The 14,006-nt window shown below is 35.8% G+C and overlaps 1 protein-coding gene across 1 annotated transcript; it reads right to left on the bottom strand.

Annotated features, from left to right (window-relative positions):
- Positions 1–4,724: 4,724 nt before the first annotated feature.
- Positions 4,725–13,423, bottom strand: LOC142344065 (neuronal acetylcholine receptor subunit beta-2-like). Its single transcript, XM_075395574.1, has 3 exons — positions 13,160–13,423; positions 7,782–8,287; positions 4,725–4,809 (listed from the first exon to the last, which is right to left on the bottom strand). The coding sequence occupies exons 1-3, from the start codon at positions 13,421–13,423 to the stop codon at positions 4,725–4,727; spliced, it is 855 nt and encodes a 284-aa protein (XP_075251689.1).
- Between the last annotated feature and the right edge of the window lie 583 nt (positions 13,424–14,006).

Below are 14,006 nucleotides of genomic sequence, written 5' to 3'. Positions count from 1 at the left end.
TATTTGTGAAGTATTGACCCTTGATCTTTTGAAGAAGTAAATTAATAGAGAAAATAGTAAGTGAAGATAGGAACTAATGGAAGTTATAAATTAAATGTGATCATCCTGAATTTAAAAGTGCGGTACTTCGGGGTAGTAAATAGGCGCTAAAACTTGTGCCAATTGCAAAAGTTGTCAACCATCATTTCTGATTTAGATATTCGATTACAATTTTTTTTCTGCGTTCCTATTAGCCGACAGGTTATGGGACAAGAGCTTTTCTAAGTTAAGTAACCAACCCCCCGCCCCATTGTAAAAAAATATTGTTGTTGCGCCTCTTTGCTAAATTAGAGGGCGCTAAATTCACTGAGGGAGGGAGACAGAGAGCACAAGGAGAGACAAGCCTTTTAGTTATGAAGTGGCCAAGTGAAGGGGCAATCAGAGCAATTCGTGAGAAGCTTGTGTAGCTGGTTAAGGGACTTCAATTGTGGAGTTGGAAGCTTGTGTAGCTGGTTGGGGGACTTCATGTGTGGAGTCAAGAGCTCGTGTGCCTGGTTGGGGGACTGCAATCTGGAAGTGCTAAGTTTTTGCAGCTAAGTTTGTGCAGCTCTATACAGAGCGTAGTTTTTTAGACCGAATTGTTGATATATGTAGTAGTCTTCTAATTTAAAAACTGATTAATTATGTTGCTTCCCTATAATAATATCTGTTTTTTAGATAGCAATGTATCTACAAATCATTTTCAAGGAAACTGGCCATTTTTGAGCTTGACAGAGAAAATTTTTCTTGAGACAACCTGATCACCATGCTTGTAAGCTGTTGGAGTTGTTTTGGGGATCGGTGAGGAGCGCGAAGCTTCAATTGTGTAACAGATTGGTCGGGGAACCAGAATTGCTTAGTATAGCTGAGAACAGCTCAGCTTAAACAAATGTATCCTTTCCGAATTTTGTGTGTGTGTGTGTGCTGTATTTCTGAAAGATACAATTTGTAGAGAAAGTTGAATAAGTTCTCGGTGAAACTTTTTTTAAAGGACTAGATTAGGGTTTGAGTACATTATTCTCGGTGGGTGCTGGTAACCTCATCGAGTTTAATCGCGGCAGAAAAAACCATGGCTCAATGTCAATGTCCCGCTATTGATTTTGACAAGGATACAACAGAACTCGAACAGAACACCAACTTCTAGATTATTTAGTCGACCAAACTATTTTTGCTTAGTGTTTTTTTGTTTCTTTAACAAGGGCTACATTAATACAACAAGTGCTAACCTGGTGCTTTAAAGCATTTTTTTGACACATAAACATAACCACTCATCGCTTCGTCGGCCTATAACAAAGTCACCAACAGGCAACATATTCAAGAACGTTGTAGAAAGAAAAGGAGTTTTGATCTAAGTCCAAACAAGATTTTTTCACAGCCCCTCCTTTTTAAGACAGAATATTTACCTAGAGCAGTACTAGCTTAGAAAAACAAAATACAGAGTTTTTGTGATAGCAAAAGTCTTTGGTTCAGTAAAGAACTATTAGTGAGAAGGGCTTGTTCGAGTCAGACAAAGATTAAGATTAAGTAGGACAATCTTAAAAATGAGCTTGAAAACAGAGAGATTGGTATTAAGCAGGCTTGAGGATGATTTCTTGTATTTTGCTGAATAGTTTTTAGGCTCGTATGCACTCTTTAAATCTTGGCAAATTTCTTAGTGGAGAAGCTACCTATCTAGGTTATGTGCAAGCTGTTAGAAATAATTCTTCGGAGGAGCAACGCAGGCAAGCTATACAAAAAGGTCAGAAAGAATTAGAAGAGAAGAAGAAGACTTTGTGGTACAAATTAGCTCAGGCTTTAGACAAAACATCGGTTCTTTTTTTAGACTACATAAGGGTGATGGGACTAGAGCTTGAGATGTACTGTGTAAAAGCTTCAAAAAAATCGAGAGACTTCAGCTACATAAATTGATAGCAAAATTAACGAACCTTAGGATGACTTCAAGTGAGAGTATAGTATATTATCTCACCAGGGCAGATGATATGCAATACAACTTAACACAAGTTTGTGAAGGAATCAGTAAAAAAAGCTTGTCTCAATAAATTCAAAAGGGCTTCCGAAAGAATATAAAAATTTTGCAACACTTGTGAAGTACAGCAAAGACGAAAAAACTCCAGAGGAAATTAAACGATACTAGGTAAACTTCGATAATGAGAATTCAAAAACAAAAACAGAGAGCTTATTCTTCAATAATGAAAGGAAATGTTTCAGTTGCCAGAAAACTGGACATATCGCAAAAGACTGTAGGCTTATGAACAACCTAAAACTTCCCCAATGAAAAGATTAAAGTGTTGTGAGCAAGGATATATGGCCAAGTTTTGTAGAAAGCATCAAAAACCTGAGAAAAAATTAGAGAAGAAGCACTCAGAGGGTAGCAGAATTTATTTGAGGAGCAGAATTTAGAAGAAGATGAGATTTTTCCTTCTTTCAAACTTCGGAAAGCAATCTTGCAATTGAGCTAGTTTTGAACTCAGGTGCTACCATATGATTAAAGATGAAACTTTATTCATAGATATAGCCATAGAGTATTTTGGTACCATCACCCAAAGGCATAAGCGTTTGGGTCATAATAATATTGAGGACATCTACAAGTAAAAGATCACTTTGTAGGACTAAAACTATGCGGGCACGGTTTAACAAACTGTGAAACATGTCCGTTAAATAAATCAAAGAAGCTTCCTGTACCAAAAGACTCCGGAGCAAGAGCAAGTGAAGTCTTAGAAAAATTCCATATAGACATTTTAGGGCCAATCCAACCGAAAACGGTCGAAAACAGATATGCAATACGTTTCGTGGATAGTTTAAGCAGATACCAAAATTTTTTTTTGTTTTTCGAGGTCCAGGGATGAGGCCATTGAAAAAGTTGAACAGTTCTTTGCAGATACAAGACAACCAGAACCATAGTTTGTGATGGGGCAGGGGAAGACGTTTCGAGTGTTATAAAGCAATTATGTAGACGAAAAGGTGTTCGACTGGAATTCTTGGCACCATATACACCACAAGAAAACGGAAAAATTGAGAGGAATTGGGGGACAATCAGCCCAATGGCTGGATGTCTTTTAGAGCAGGCAGTTTTAAAAAAAGAGTATTGGCCATGTGCACTTAACATGGCAAGTAATATTAAAAGCTTTTGTTTCCATTCAGATATTCAGAGGACACCTTTTGAGGCAATGTACAAGAAGAAACCTAACTTAGAATCTGTCAAAGTGTTTGGTTGTTCAGCTTTCGTTTATTTTGAAAAAAATTTTTCGAGGTAAGAGTAATAGTATTTCTCATAAAGGAATACTTTTGGGGTCTTCAGACAATGGTAAGACTTATCTTAAGGTATTTTAGGTTGAGGTATTTCAAATGACAAAGGTATCTGTAAGGTTAGAAAATCTCGGAATGTAACTTTCAACAAAAAACGAGATGTTTATTGAAGTTAAAGAATTAAAGGAGGAGATAATCAACAGGCATTAGTCAGAAACTGATGGAGATTCAAACCTGGTAGCCTTTGTTTGTGAAATTGTGAGCAAAGAAATAATACCTAAGTCTATTAATGAATCAATTATGGATAAAAACTGGTACCAAGCAAAAAAAAGAGTACAGCTCAATAGTGGAAAACAAAGTTTGTAAAATGGTAGAGAAAAAAAGAAATAAACACATTGGTAGTCGCTGGCACTTCGCTCTTAAGTTTGGTCCTAGTGGGGAGATAACAAGGTAAAAGGCAAGATTCGTAGCTACAAGGTTCAGCCAAGTTCCCGCCCGGATTACAACGAAACATACTCATCAGCAGCAAGCCTCAACATTTCGAGTACTGCTAAGCTACGCAGTATTTAAAAACACTGAGTTGAAACAAACGGATATTTAAACAGCATACTTAAACAATGACATCGAAGAAGAAATCTTCATGCAACAGCCCGAAGTGCTCAAAAAAATTGACAAGCAAGGAAGTTCATTAAATTGTAAGTTGAGAAAACGTTTGTATGGGTTAAAACAGTCCGATAGAAAGTGGTACTTAACAAACTTTCAAAAACTTTTGCCAATTAGGTTTCACAGCGGCTGTTCAAGATGAGTGTCTCTTTCTAAATAGAGGTGAAAATTGTATAGAGGGAATATTGTGTCTTTTGGTAGATGATATGGTCATTTTAGGATTGCAGGAATTTTGTGAAAACTTTGAAAATATAGTTAGTGAGAGTTTTCATATTAGTAGTTACGGAGATCCTATTTGGTTCTTAGATATAAAAATTGAGCAAACAGAAAACGAAATAATGCTAAGTCGAGAACCTTATGTTGAAAAATTGCTAGAGAGCTTTACATGACTGAATCGAAGACACTGGAAACACCATTAGATATTGGCCTGAAACTGTCAAAATTTGTTTCACCAGAAATAGGCAGCAATGAGCAACGAGAAATGCAATCATGTGATTGTTGGGGTATACTGGGATGTTTGAACTTTTTAGCATTAACAAGTAGGCCAGATAGTGCGCACGCAGCTAATATATTGATTTCTTTTGCTGAAAATCCTGGGAGGTGAGATTGGAGTGCAGCAAAAAGGTGTTTATGTTACCTAAATGGGACCAAATCAGAGGAGATGGTTTTCAGAAAAAGAAAAAACTGGAGTTAGAAGGATTTATAGACTCAGACGGGGCAAACAACATAGACAATTGAAAAAGTAATAGTAGTTTTTGTTTTAAACTTAACAACAGTTTCAGACACTATCAGTTGGGCTAGCCAGTTGCATCTTCTTCATCAGCCGAAGCTGAGCGTAACGCCTTTGTCGAGGCAAGTAATGAAGCAGTACATTTAGTAAACCTATTACGAGAATAAGATTTGGAAATCCAGCAGCCAGTAAACGTCTTTGTAGACAATCAAGCTCTATTGCTCTTAGTAAAAATTCGATGAACCACGGAAAGACAATGCACTTTGCAATGAAAGTGCACTTCGTTCGGAATTTAGTCGAAAGTCGACTATTAGAGCTAAACTACTTACCTACCGATCGCATGCCGCCAGACACGCTCAAAAGCATTGGGAAGGACCAAAGTATCACTTTTTCGTGGTGTTTTTCTCGGAGCAAACACTTAACATGATAGGAGGTGTATTGGAAGTATATTGTTAATTGTCTAAAGTAATCTTGTTTATTTATCAAATTAGTGAATACAACAATAAGCTGACACGTGCTATATATACTAGATTTGTACTGTACCCAACTTTTCATATTGTTATGTGTGAAGTATTGACCCTTGATCTTTTGAAGAAATAAATTAATAGAGTAAATAGTTAGTGAAGATCGGAACTCATGAAAGTTATACATTAAATGTGATAATCATGAATGTAAAAGAGCCGTAATTTGGGGTAATAAATAGGCGCTAAATTTTGTGCCAATTGCAACCGTTGTCAACCATCATTTCTAATTTAGATATTCGATTACAAGATTTGTCTCTGCGTTCCTTTTAGCCGTCAGGTCATGGGCCGAGAACTTTTCTAAGTTAAGTAACCAACCCCCCTTGTAAATATAAAACACTGTTGCTACGCCTCTTTGCTACTTTAGAGAGTCGCTAAATTCACTGGGGGAGGAAGACAGAGACGACGAGGAGAGACAAGCCTTGTAGTCAAGAAGTGGCCAAACGAAGGAGCAAAAAGAGCAGTTCGTGAGAAGCTTGTGTAGCTGTGTTTCTTTAATATCAAGTGAAAAAATTGATTATTATTGATAAAATCTTTGCTATCAAATTAACAGGTCACAATTTAAACCAAATTTCTGATCTCGAAAAATTTTCTCAACCAATTAGAATACTCTATTAATTTTGGAGCTATAATTTTATATCTCTTAAAAAATTTAAATTCTATGTATATTTCTTAGCTATTAGTTTTAGAAAATATTCAGGCTTATGTGTGATTAATTTGCATGGGACTGGTTCATCCTCTGCTCAGAGGAGGTTAACGTTGCAAAAATCTCAGCTGTTTTTGCGATTCGCGGCAAATTCTGGACTTCAAAGGCAATTCCTGGCCAAAATGTGATCTGTTTTGGAAACATCGTGCACGATCTGTTCAAAAATCATGAAAATGATTGGTCAAAGCTCACTTGGGTGTGCTCTATAATAGCTATAATAGCTAAAACATATAGAACTTCAATATCTTAAAAGATATAAAATTATAGCTCAAAAATTAATACACAGTTTTCTAATTGGTTGAGAAAATTTATTTGAGGTCACAAATTGGGTTTAAATTGTGATCTGTTAAATTTTTTTGCTAAGATGCTATCAATGATAATCAATTTTTTACGTGAAATTGAAGAAATCCTTAATGGCTCTACTCTCTAGCGCGTCTGGATCAATCAGAACATCAAAAATGGTCAGATTTCAGTCTCTGATTAGACCTCCTTAGATTAAAATGGCCATATTGATCACACCCCAATCGACTATTATACAGATTTGAGTACTACCATGTCTCTTATTGGGTAACATGCATATTGGCTACCTCCCGGGTCGAGGTGTCACCGATAAAAATCGCTAGAAGATGCTAAAAGATTTGCAGTGAATCTGAATAAAAAGTGTAAGATTTGCGCTCAATGCATTGAATGCGGTGAAAAAAAATTTAAGCGGCGAATTTTTTTTTCACCGCTTAAGCGGTGAAAAAAATTACCGCTTAAGCGGCGAAAAAAATCGAGGTTTAGTCAAAAAAATCGTACATTATTTTTTGACCAAACCTCGACTCGGGCTCTTAAACCCCTGGTGCAGCGCCTTAATGGTCTAATCTGAGAGGGAGTGGGAGACATGTTTAATAGCTCACCATGCATGACCTGAAGTCATGAAGTTCATTGCGCTTTATAAAAGTTTGCTCTTCACTTCATTTTTGGGTTGCAGCTCTTCTGTATTCTGCTGAGTCATTTTATTGAGTTTCTTTTTCAAACTAATGAGCAACCACGAAAATGGCTTTTAATAATAATAATTTTGGTTCCTGCGTAATCGCAGCGGAACAGCATTAGGCCACATCGGCCTGTTCTCAGCTGCCCTTTTTCTTATTATTCCCCTCATTTCAGACTGTTCTTTTTAAGAGCAGCATTGCTCTCTTTTTGGTGACTTTGGCCACTTTTTTTTGTGTCTGAAACTTTCACGTTGTACCATCATTGCAGGCTATGGTGAACCTGAGGCTATGGTTAAGTAAGAGCTCATCCGTACACAGTCAGCTTCACAGAGGCAGAGGATTGAACTCTCAATCATTGACGTGTGCATCACACACCTTACCTCGCGGCTATCACGCCACTTTTGCGAACTTGAAAGACAAATGAGTCAACGGAAACCGGGAAAATTTATTATTAGGATTTCACACAGCTTTATATTTAGAAAATTTTTAATTTTGGTTGAAATAATTGCACTAAAATTGTGAACTGTTTTGATAGCTCAGTCGACTAACTGAGATTACTTTTGTCATTAGTAAATTTAATTGGCTCAACAAATTTGAATAATGCCAACTCCAGCAAACGGGTAGATACAGCGATACCGTCATTTTCCTAACAATCGTCAATACAGAAGCAAAAAATCGCGGAGCCAACTATGTCCAAAAGTACATAATTGATAAACATGATTCGATCGATTAGCCGCGCTAGCAACGCCCACGCATTTTCCACCATATCAGAGTCTTTGATTTTGATTTGTGCATCGAGAACATTTTCGTGCATCTTTGCATCCTTGACATCCGCGGGATTTACCTTAGATGGCTTGTGGAACTGAAGCCGAGGTAATCGTACCATTCCCATCAGAGGAGAAGAGAGTGCAGATCTAACAAACCAAGGAAGACTGGTTTTGGGGTCAACGTGGTAAATACAGGTGACGAAAATTGATTCTAAAATGGCGACTGCGATCAGAACGATAGAATAGATCACCAGCCGACCTAGGATCGGGAAGTCTCCTCTGGAACTGGGAGGCAAAATATCGGAGAGAACGAGAAGCTCCACAACTTGTGCCAGGAGAGTTGTCAATCCAAGAGAGATCTTCTCTCCGGATTCAACTGGAATCAGGAATGCCAACGTCGGCAGGATTCCAAGCAGAACGGAGGGAACCACCAGGACAATCAAGTAGAACTCGGGGTTACGTTTGAATCTGAAGGTGAATTGAATGATATCGTATGACTCGTAGTTGGGCATTGGAAATACGTTGTATGTCATTGGCATCTGTAGCTCCCACTGTCCCTGGAGAAGTGCTAGGTTGGATCCTTCTCCCACTAGTCCCAATTGTCCCTCTACCCTGTATCTGCTGGTGTCGGATAGCCACTGAGCCGCTGTAATAGGACATTCCTGAAATAGGCCAGGTATATTTTACATCAAAATCAATATTGTTGCTGCGCATCAAAGAAAAAAAGGACTTCTACTAAAAATTGAATAAAAAATTGCCAATATCTGTTATGCACATGATTGGCGTCAAAAAATTTAGCGTTGGATATCTATTTGTTGACAAAAGCTATTAGTTCAAAATCTCCTTGAAACAAGTTAGTCTCAATTGATCCGTTCCATGGCTTAAGAAGAGTTCTTCCATTGGAGTAAAGTTCCACCATTTCGGTTATACAATATATAGGGTTTTTGAAATTTTTCGAAAACTACAGAAATCATGGAAAACATTCAAAAATGGTCAAGAAAACTAAATTTTTTTTGCGAAAAACCTCAAAATTTTTGGGTTTCTGAGATTCTTTGAAAATCAACAAAATCATGGGAAAAACTCAAAAAGAAAATTAAATAGTCACTAAGATTATTTGAAATTCATGACTGATCTAAAATAATCAAATAAATTCCAGGCGACTGTCTGCCCACATTAAGGTATCATTTGATACCAATCATAAACTGCAATGCTTTTTTTCTCTAGTGGAAGCGACTGTCCGCTGACACGGGTAAAAAAAACTGTTGAGAACTTGAAGATTTCATTTTTTAGTTTTGTAGTTAGCTAAATTACACGTTTTCGGCGTTTCTTCGCTGAATAAACAACAACATGTTATATTCATGAAAACTTTTTTGTTGTTTTCCTCAGATCTTTTGTTTTTTGAGGTTTTCGAAAATCACCGAAATCAGCCAAAAAACCTCAAAACTTTTAGGTTTTCGAGATTTTTTTGAAAATCAACGAAATATTAAGAAAAAATTCCAAAATAAAATTGAAAATTAACTAAAATTATTTTAAATTAATGATTGATCACAATGAACCAAATAGATTACAGGCGACTGTCCGCCAACATTAACGAATCATTAGATACCAATCATAAACTGCAATGGTTTATTTTCTAGTGGAAGCGACTGTCCGCTGACACTAGTAAAAAAAAGGAAAACTGTTCAGAACTTGAAGATTTCACTTTTTAGTTCAGTAGACAGCTAAATTTCAGGTTTTCGGCGACTGTACGCTGCATAAACAACAAGTTTTTGTTGTTAAAACCATATCTTTTTTATTTTTTTTTTTAAAAAAAACGTTAATTAGTGGGCAATCTGCGATTGTATGCAAAGAAAGCCCAACATTAGTACAAAAAGTAACTAGGTAACTGAATCAATAATAAAATCTTTTTGGAAGAATTTCTCAAAGAAAACCATGCCATCGGAGCGCTTAATCAAGAGGAGTTTTAGCCATGCTGCTGTTCTTGCAGAACATAAGATTACTGGGTTTAAACTACAATGACCTTTTAGCAACTTTTGAGGCCAACCAAATAATGCCACTTTTAGTGGCACTAACGGAGACCTGGTTGAAAGATTACTCAAACAACCAACTGTTCTGCAACAAAAATCTACAATTATTGTTATGTGCAACCGACCAAAAACAGGGAGACGGAGGAGTAGCTCTGCTCGCGAGCAAAGAATATCAACTATCAACAATAAGACTTCTGCAATCAATCATATACAAATTTTAACGGCCAATTGCCATTCAAAAAATCAGTGTTTTAGAGTCCAAGAAGTTAAAAAAACAATACAACATACAGAACAACAAAACAAAAGCACTAGTAAAAACGCCAAAAATAACTACTGCGAAAAAATTTTTGTTAAGTAAAATAATTCAATTGGCCAAAGTATTTATAGCATTCTGGATCAATTTTGCAGTCCGAACACAAAAAGAAAATTAGAAAACACAAACACAATTAACATCGAAAAACTGAATAATTTCTTTATAAATATTGGTCCTTACTTGCAAAGAAAATTGAGAAACCATATAATGGGAATATGAGTATTCGCGTTGTTGATTCTTTTGTTTTTAAAACCGGTCCAAAACGACGAAGTGAAGTTGAAAATAAAGCAACTTGTTGGGAAAAAGAGTTCCGATTGTATGGGTTTAACAAACCATCTTCTAAAAACAATTAATCCAGTCATTAGTGGATACCTCACAGATATTTTCAACAAAATCATAGATTAATCACATTATCCCAAAAGCTTAAAAGCTTCAAAAGTTGTGCAACTTTTCAAGGATGGAGATTAAAATGAGCCTAACAATTACAGACCAATTTGTTTAGTGCCACTTTTTTTGCAAAAGTTTTGAAAAAGTTATTAAACGAAGACTGATGTCATTTCTGCTGAAAAACGAAATTCTCTCCAGAAAACAATTTAGTTTCCTGAGTAAGAGATCAACAGTCGATACCCTAACAGAAATGCTGGAAAACATTCAGAAATTAATGGAGAAAATCGTTCTGGCTCATTGTACCTTGCTTGACCTCTCAAAAGCATTTGATATTGTCGACCACAGCATATTGCTAGACAAATGTTCCAGATATGGTCTGAGAGGCAAAATCGAAGAGTTATTCATGTCTTATCTTAAAGACCGCAAACAATTCGTTCGATATAAAGGAGAATCTTCCTCAACTGAAGAAATTGAGTTCGGAGTCCTTCAACGATCAGTATTGGGGCCACTTCTGTTTCTAATGTACATAAACGATATCGTAGACATACCAAAGCACAAAAATTTTTTGTTATACGCAGATGACACATAAAATATTTGGCAAATATGAGCAAACTGAATATACAAATGATCTGAAAATGATTTCCAGCTGGCTGGAGAGTAACAAACAGACACCAAATATTAAAAAAATACAACTACTTCTGCTATTGCCCAACTATTTGTCAAAAAAAACTTATCTGGAAAGCGGAAGAAGTACAAGAGAGCAAATCTGTTAAATACTTAGGTGTTGAAATTGACAATAAACTCATATTTGAAGAGCACATAGACTATGTTCAAATGAAATGTAACCAACACATCTCGATTTCATATCACACAAAGAAATATCTGCAAAGAAAATTACTTCTGAAAATTTATAATTAACCACAGTATCAATACGGAGTTCTAATATATGGCACGGCAAACAAAAGTGTTCTTGAAAGACTACAACATCAACAAAACTTTCCAGTCAGAATAGTTTTTGGGTTCCCAAAACATAAAGAAGTTCGTAGTTGTAGATCAAAAAACAAAATTCCATCAAAATTTGACCTTCACGTGTAAAAAATTCTTAAACATTTATCAAAAATAATCAGAAGAGAGCATCCTAGTGAATCTATTAACCCGTTTATAACTGACAAGGGAATCGATAAATCATTCGACACTGAACGGAGAATCAAAACAATACCTCTCATAGAAAAATTAACCCCCAATAACCGAAAACAAATCATAGTTTGATTGGGAATACTCTACAATAGCCTATCCACTCTTGATTTTGATATAATAAAAAGTTTTATCTGCAACGAAAAGAAATTAAAAAAACTACTACACTCCTTTTTGGACAATTAAATAATTGATTCCTATTTTTTTGGAAACTTTTATTGGTAGTATGCTCGATAAAAAGAACGTGTTTTTTTGAAAAAAAAAAGAAAAAACTTTTTCGAGTTAAGCACAATTGAAAAGTTGGTGCGTAAAGTTGGCGTATCAAAGCCCCCTTGTTTCTGTTCCTATTGAATGGTCTCAGTATAAGTTACTAAATGAAATTCAAACATATAATCTAATTTTGGATAGCTCTGTAACGGTGCTGAAACAAACAAATTGCCTCTTAGCATTCGTTCAGTATGACGCTTTATATTCTAATTTTATTTTAATTATTCGAAGCTTGAATTTCTTGGTTCTAATAAGAATTTATTATTATTTATTATATTAAGATTTTTTCTGTTAGCCCCCCCAGCCCTATATAGCCATTATTTTAGCACCCCCCCCCCAAAAAAAAATCTAAGTTTTCCCGATTGTATAACGGTATTTGCATTTCATTGACACCAGAGTGTCTGGGTAGATTGAAGGCAAATAAAAGGAGTAGCTTCCTAAAAACATTTTGAAAAATGCTTTTATATATATGTTTTTTAATTACCCTTGTGAACTACACTTAAGTTTCCAATTTTTTAATAAAAAAGGTGTAAGGAGCTGATCAACTGATTGGCTAAAAACAAAGAGTGAAAAAATGGGGAAAAAGTTGCCTGAAGTCCCACAAAAATTTCTAAGAACTTTTCGCTGTGTTCAGTTTCACTCGTAAGAAAAGTTTTAGGGGTTTAGAAAGATTGTCTTTTAGAGTTTCAGAAGATTGTGTCAGCAGTTCTTAGGTCTGAGTTTTCTGTTAATTAAAATAAAAATGTGCTATAGAGTTGCATTTTTGATGGAACAGAGGCTGAATTTTGAAGAACTTAGACAAAATGTTAGCAAAAATTTCGGATCAAATTATTCAGCAACATTATTTTGTGTTTAAAATTGAAACCATTAACACTTTTGTTTACAAACTTGAAATAATTTTAGCAAAATATACAAAAAAATTGAGCATAAATAAGGAAAATGTGAACGAAACAATCGAAATAATTCAAATGTTCCCAAAATTTTAAAACTCGATAACTCCAAGGGAAAAAAAGTGGTTAAAAATCTTTATAATTCCGTTTCCTACGCTGAATGGGATTTTTTAATGATACCACTCACATCTCTCTACGGTTAATATATCGATCGGCCAAAATTTACTGAACAAAAGAAACAGCTGGGAATATAGTCCCTCCAACACCAAGGTGGGTCGGAACATTAATAATAATAATAATGATAATAATAATAATAATAATAATAGAAATAAAAATGAACTACACTCAAATATGATTTCCAGCATTTTTGTTCGCGCCTATGTAGGAAAATTCAGTTTAGTTCAAGTTCCCTAATGGAGCGTACTATCTATAAATGATTGAGCCTTTTAGCAATACCTGGGAATCAAAGGGAAAGTTGAGGAATTGCAGCTGACAGGAAATCTTGAGGGTAACCATAGAGGACCTTGCCGTCACCGTACCGTCCCACCACAGGGCCTGTCCTTTGAACCCCCTGTAGTCAATTGCGGAAACGTCAACCAGCTCGATATCCGGGGTCCACACTGATCCCGGGGGCAGATAGACCAAACTGACGTTGTCGAAGTCAGCTGGATCCCACGCAAGTTCTGGAATCGTGTAGTTGATACAGATCCAAACTCGCATAGTTACCAAATTCTGTTTTTCGTCGATATCCAGCAGTTGAAATAATTCAATTGTGTATACAACAGTCAGATTTTTGACGGGCACTGTGAATTTTGTAGTTCTGTTGAGAAGACTGTCAATGATAATCTGTTCATCTGCCCTCGAACGAAGGCTTTGTGCACAGAAAGGTAAGATTGCTGTGATAGCGAACAAAATCAAACGATTCATTGCAATCGGTTCATTACAAAATCAAACGATTCATTGCAATCGGTTCATTACAAAATCAAACGATTCATTGCACAAAACCTAATAAAAATAAAGTTAACTAGGACCAGTCTACCTTAAAACTTTGTTTTGTATTTGGATTTTCTACGCAAGTTGTCTCACAATTGTTTAGAATGCCCATGCAAGACCATTTTTAATTGTTCAATCATATTTTGGTCTTCACGACACATCTTAATCCGAGAGAAAAAGATTTGCGAATTTCTATAGATCTATCGGACACTGCGACGTCGATACAAATCGACTGGAGGTTTTTGTCTAGTAATTTCATCGAAATTTTCGCTTCGATAACTTTAAAAGAACTTTTTTAATAATCCCTCAG

The sequence above is a fragment of the Convolutriloba macropyga genome, chromosome 1 (genome assembly GCF_964194025.1).
Source record: "Convolutriloba macropyga chromosome 1, txConMacr16.3, whole genome shotgun sequence".
In the NCBI taxonomy this organism is placed as follows: domain Eukaryota; kingdom Metazoa; phylum Xenacoelomorpha; order Acoela; family Convolutidae; genus Convolutriloba; species Convolutriloba macropyga.
This window is presented reverse-complemented; position numbering and strand designations above follow the sequence as displayed.

Bases quoted from the DNA above. Each gene is read 5' to 3' on its own strand.
- LOC142344065 (XM_075395574.1), bottom strand. From the start codon at position 13,423: ATGCGAGTTTGGATCTGTATCAACTACACGATTCCAGAACTTGCGTGG. The intron at 8,288-13,159 runs GTATTGCTAAAA...GGCCTATTTCAG, and splicing joins ACTTTCCCTTTGATTCCCAG to GAATGTCCTATTACAGCGGC. The intron at 4,810-7,781 runs GTTTGTTAGATC...TTCTCGTAATAG, and splicing joins CCCAAAACCAGTCTTCCTTG to GTTTACTAAATGTACTGCTT.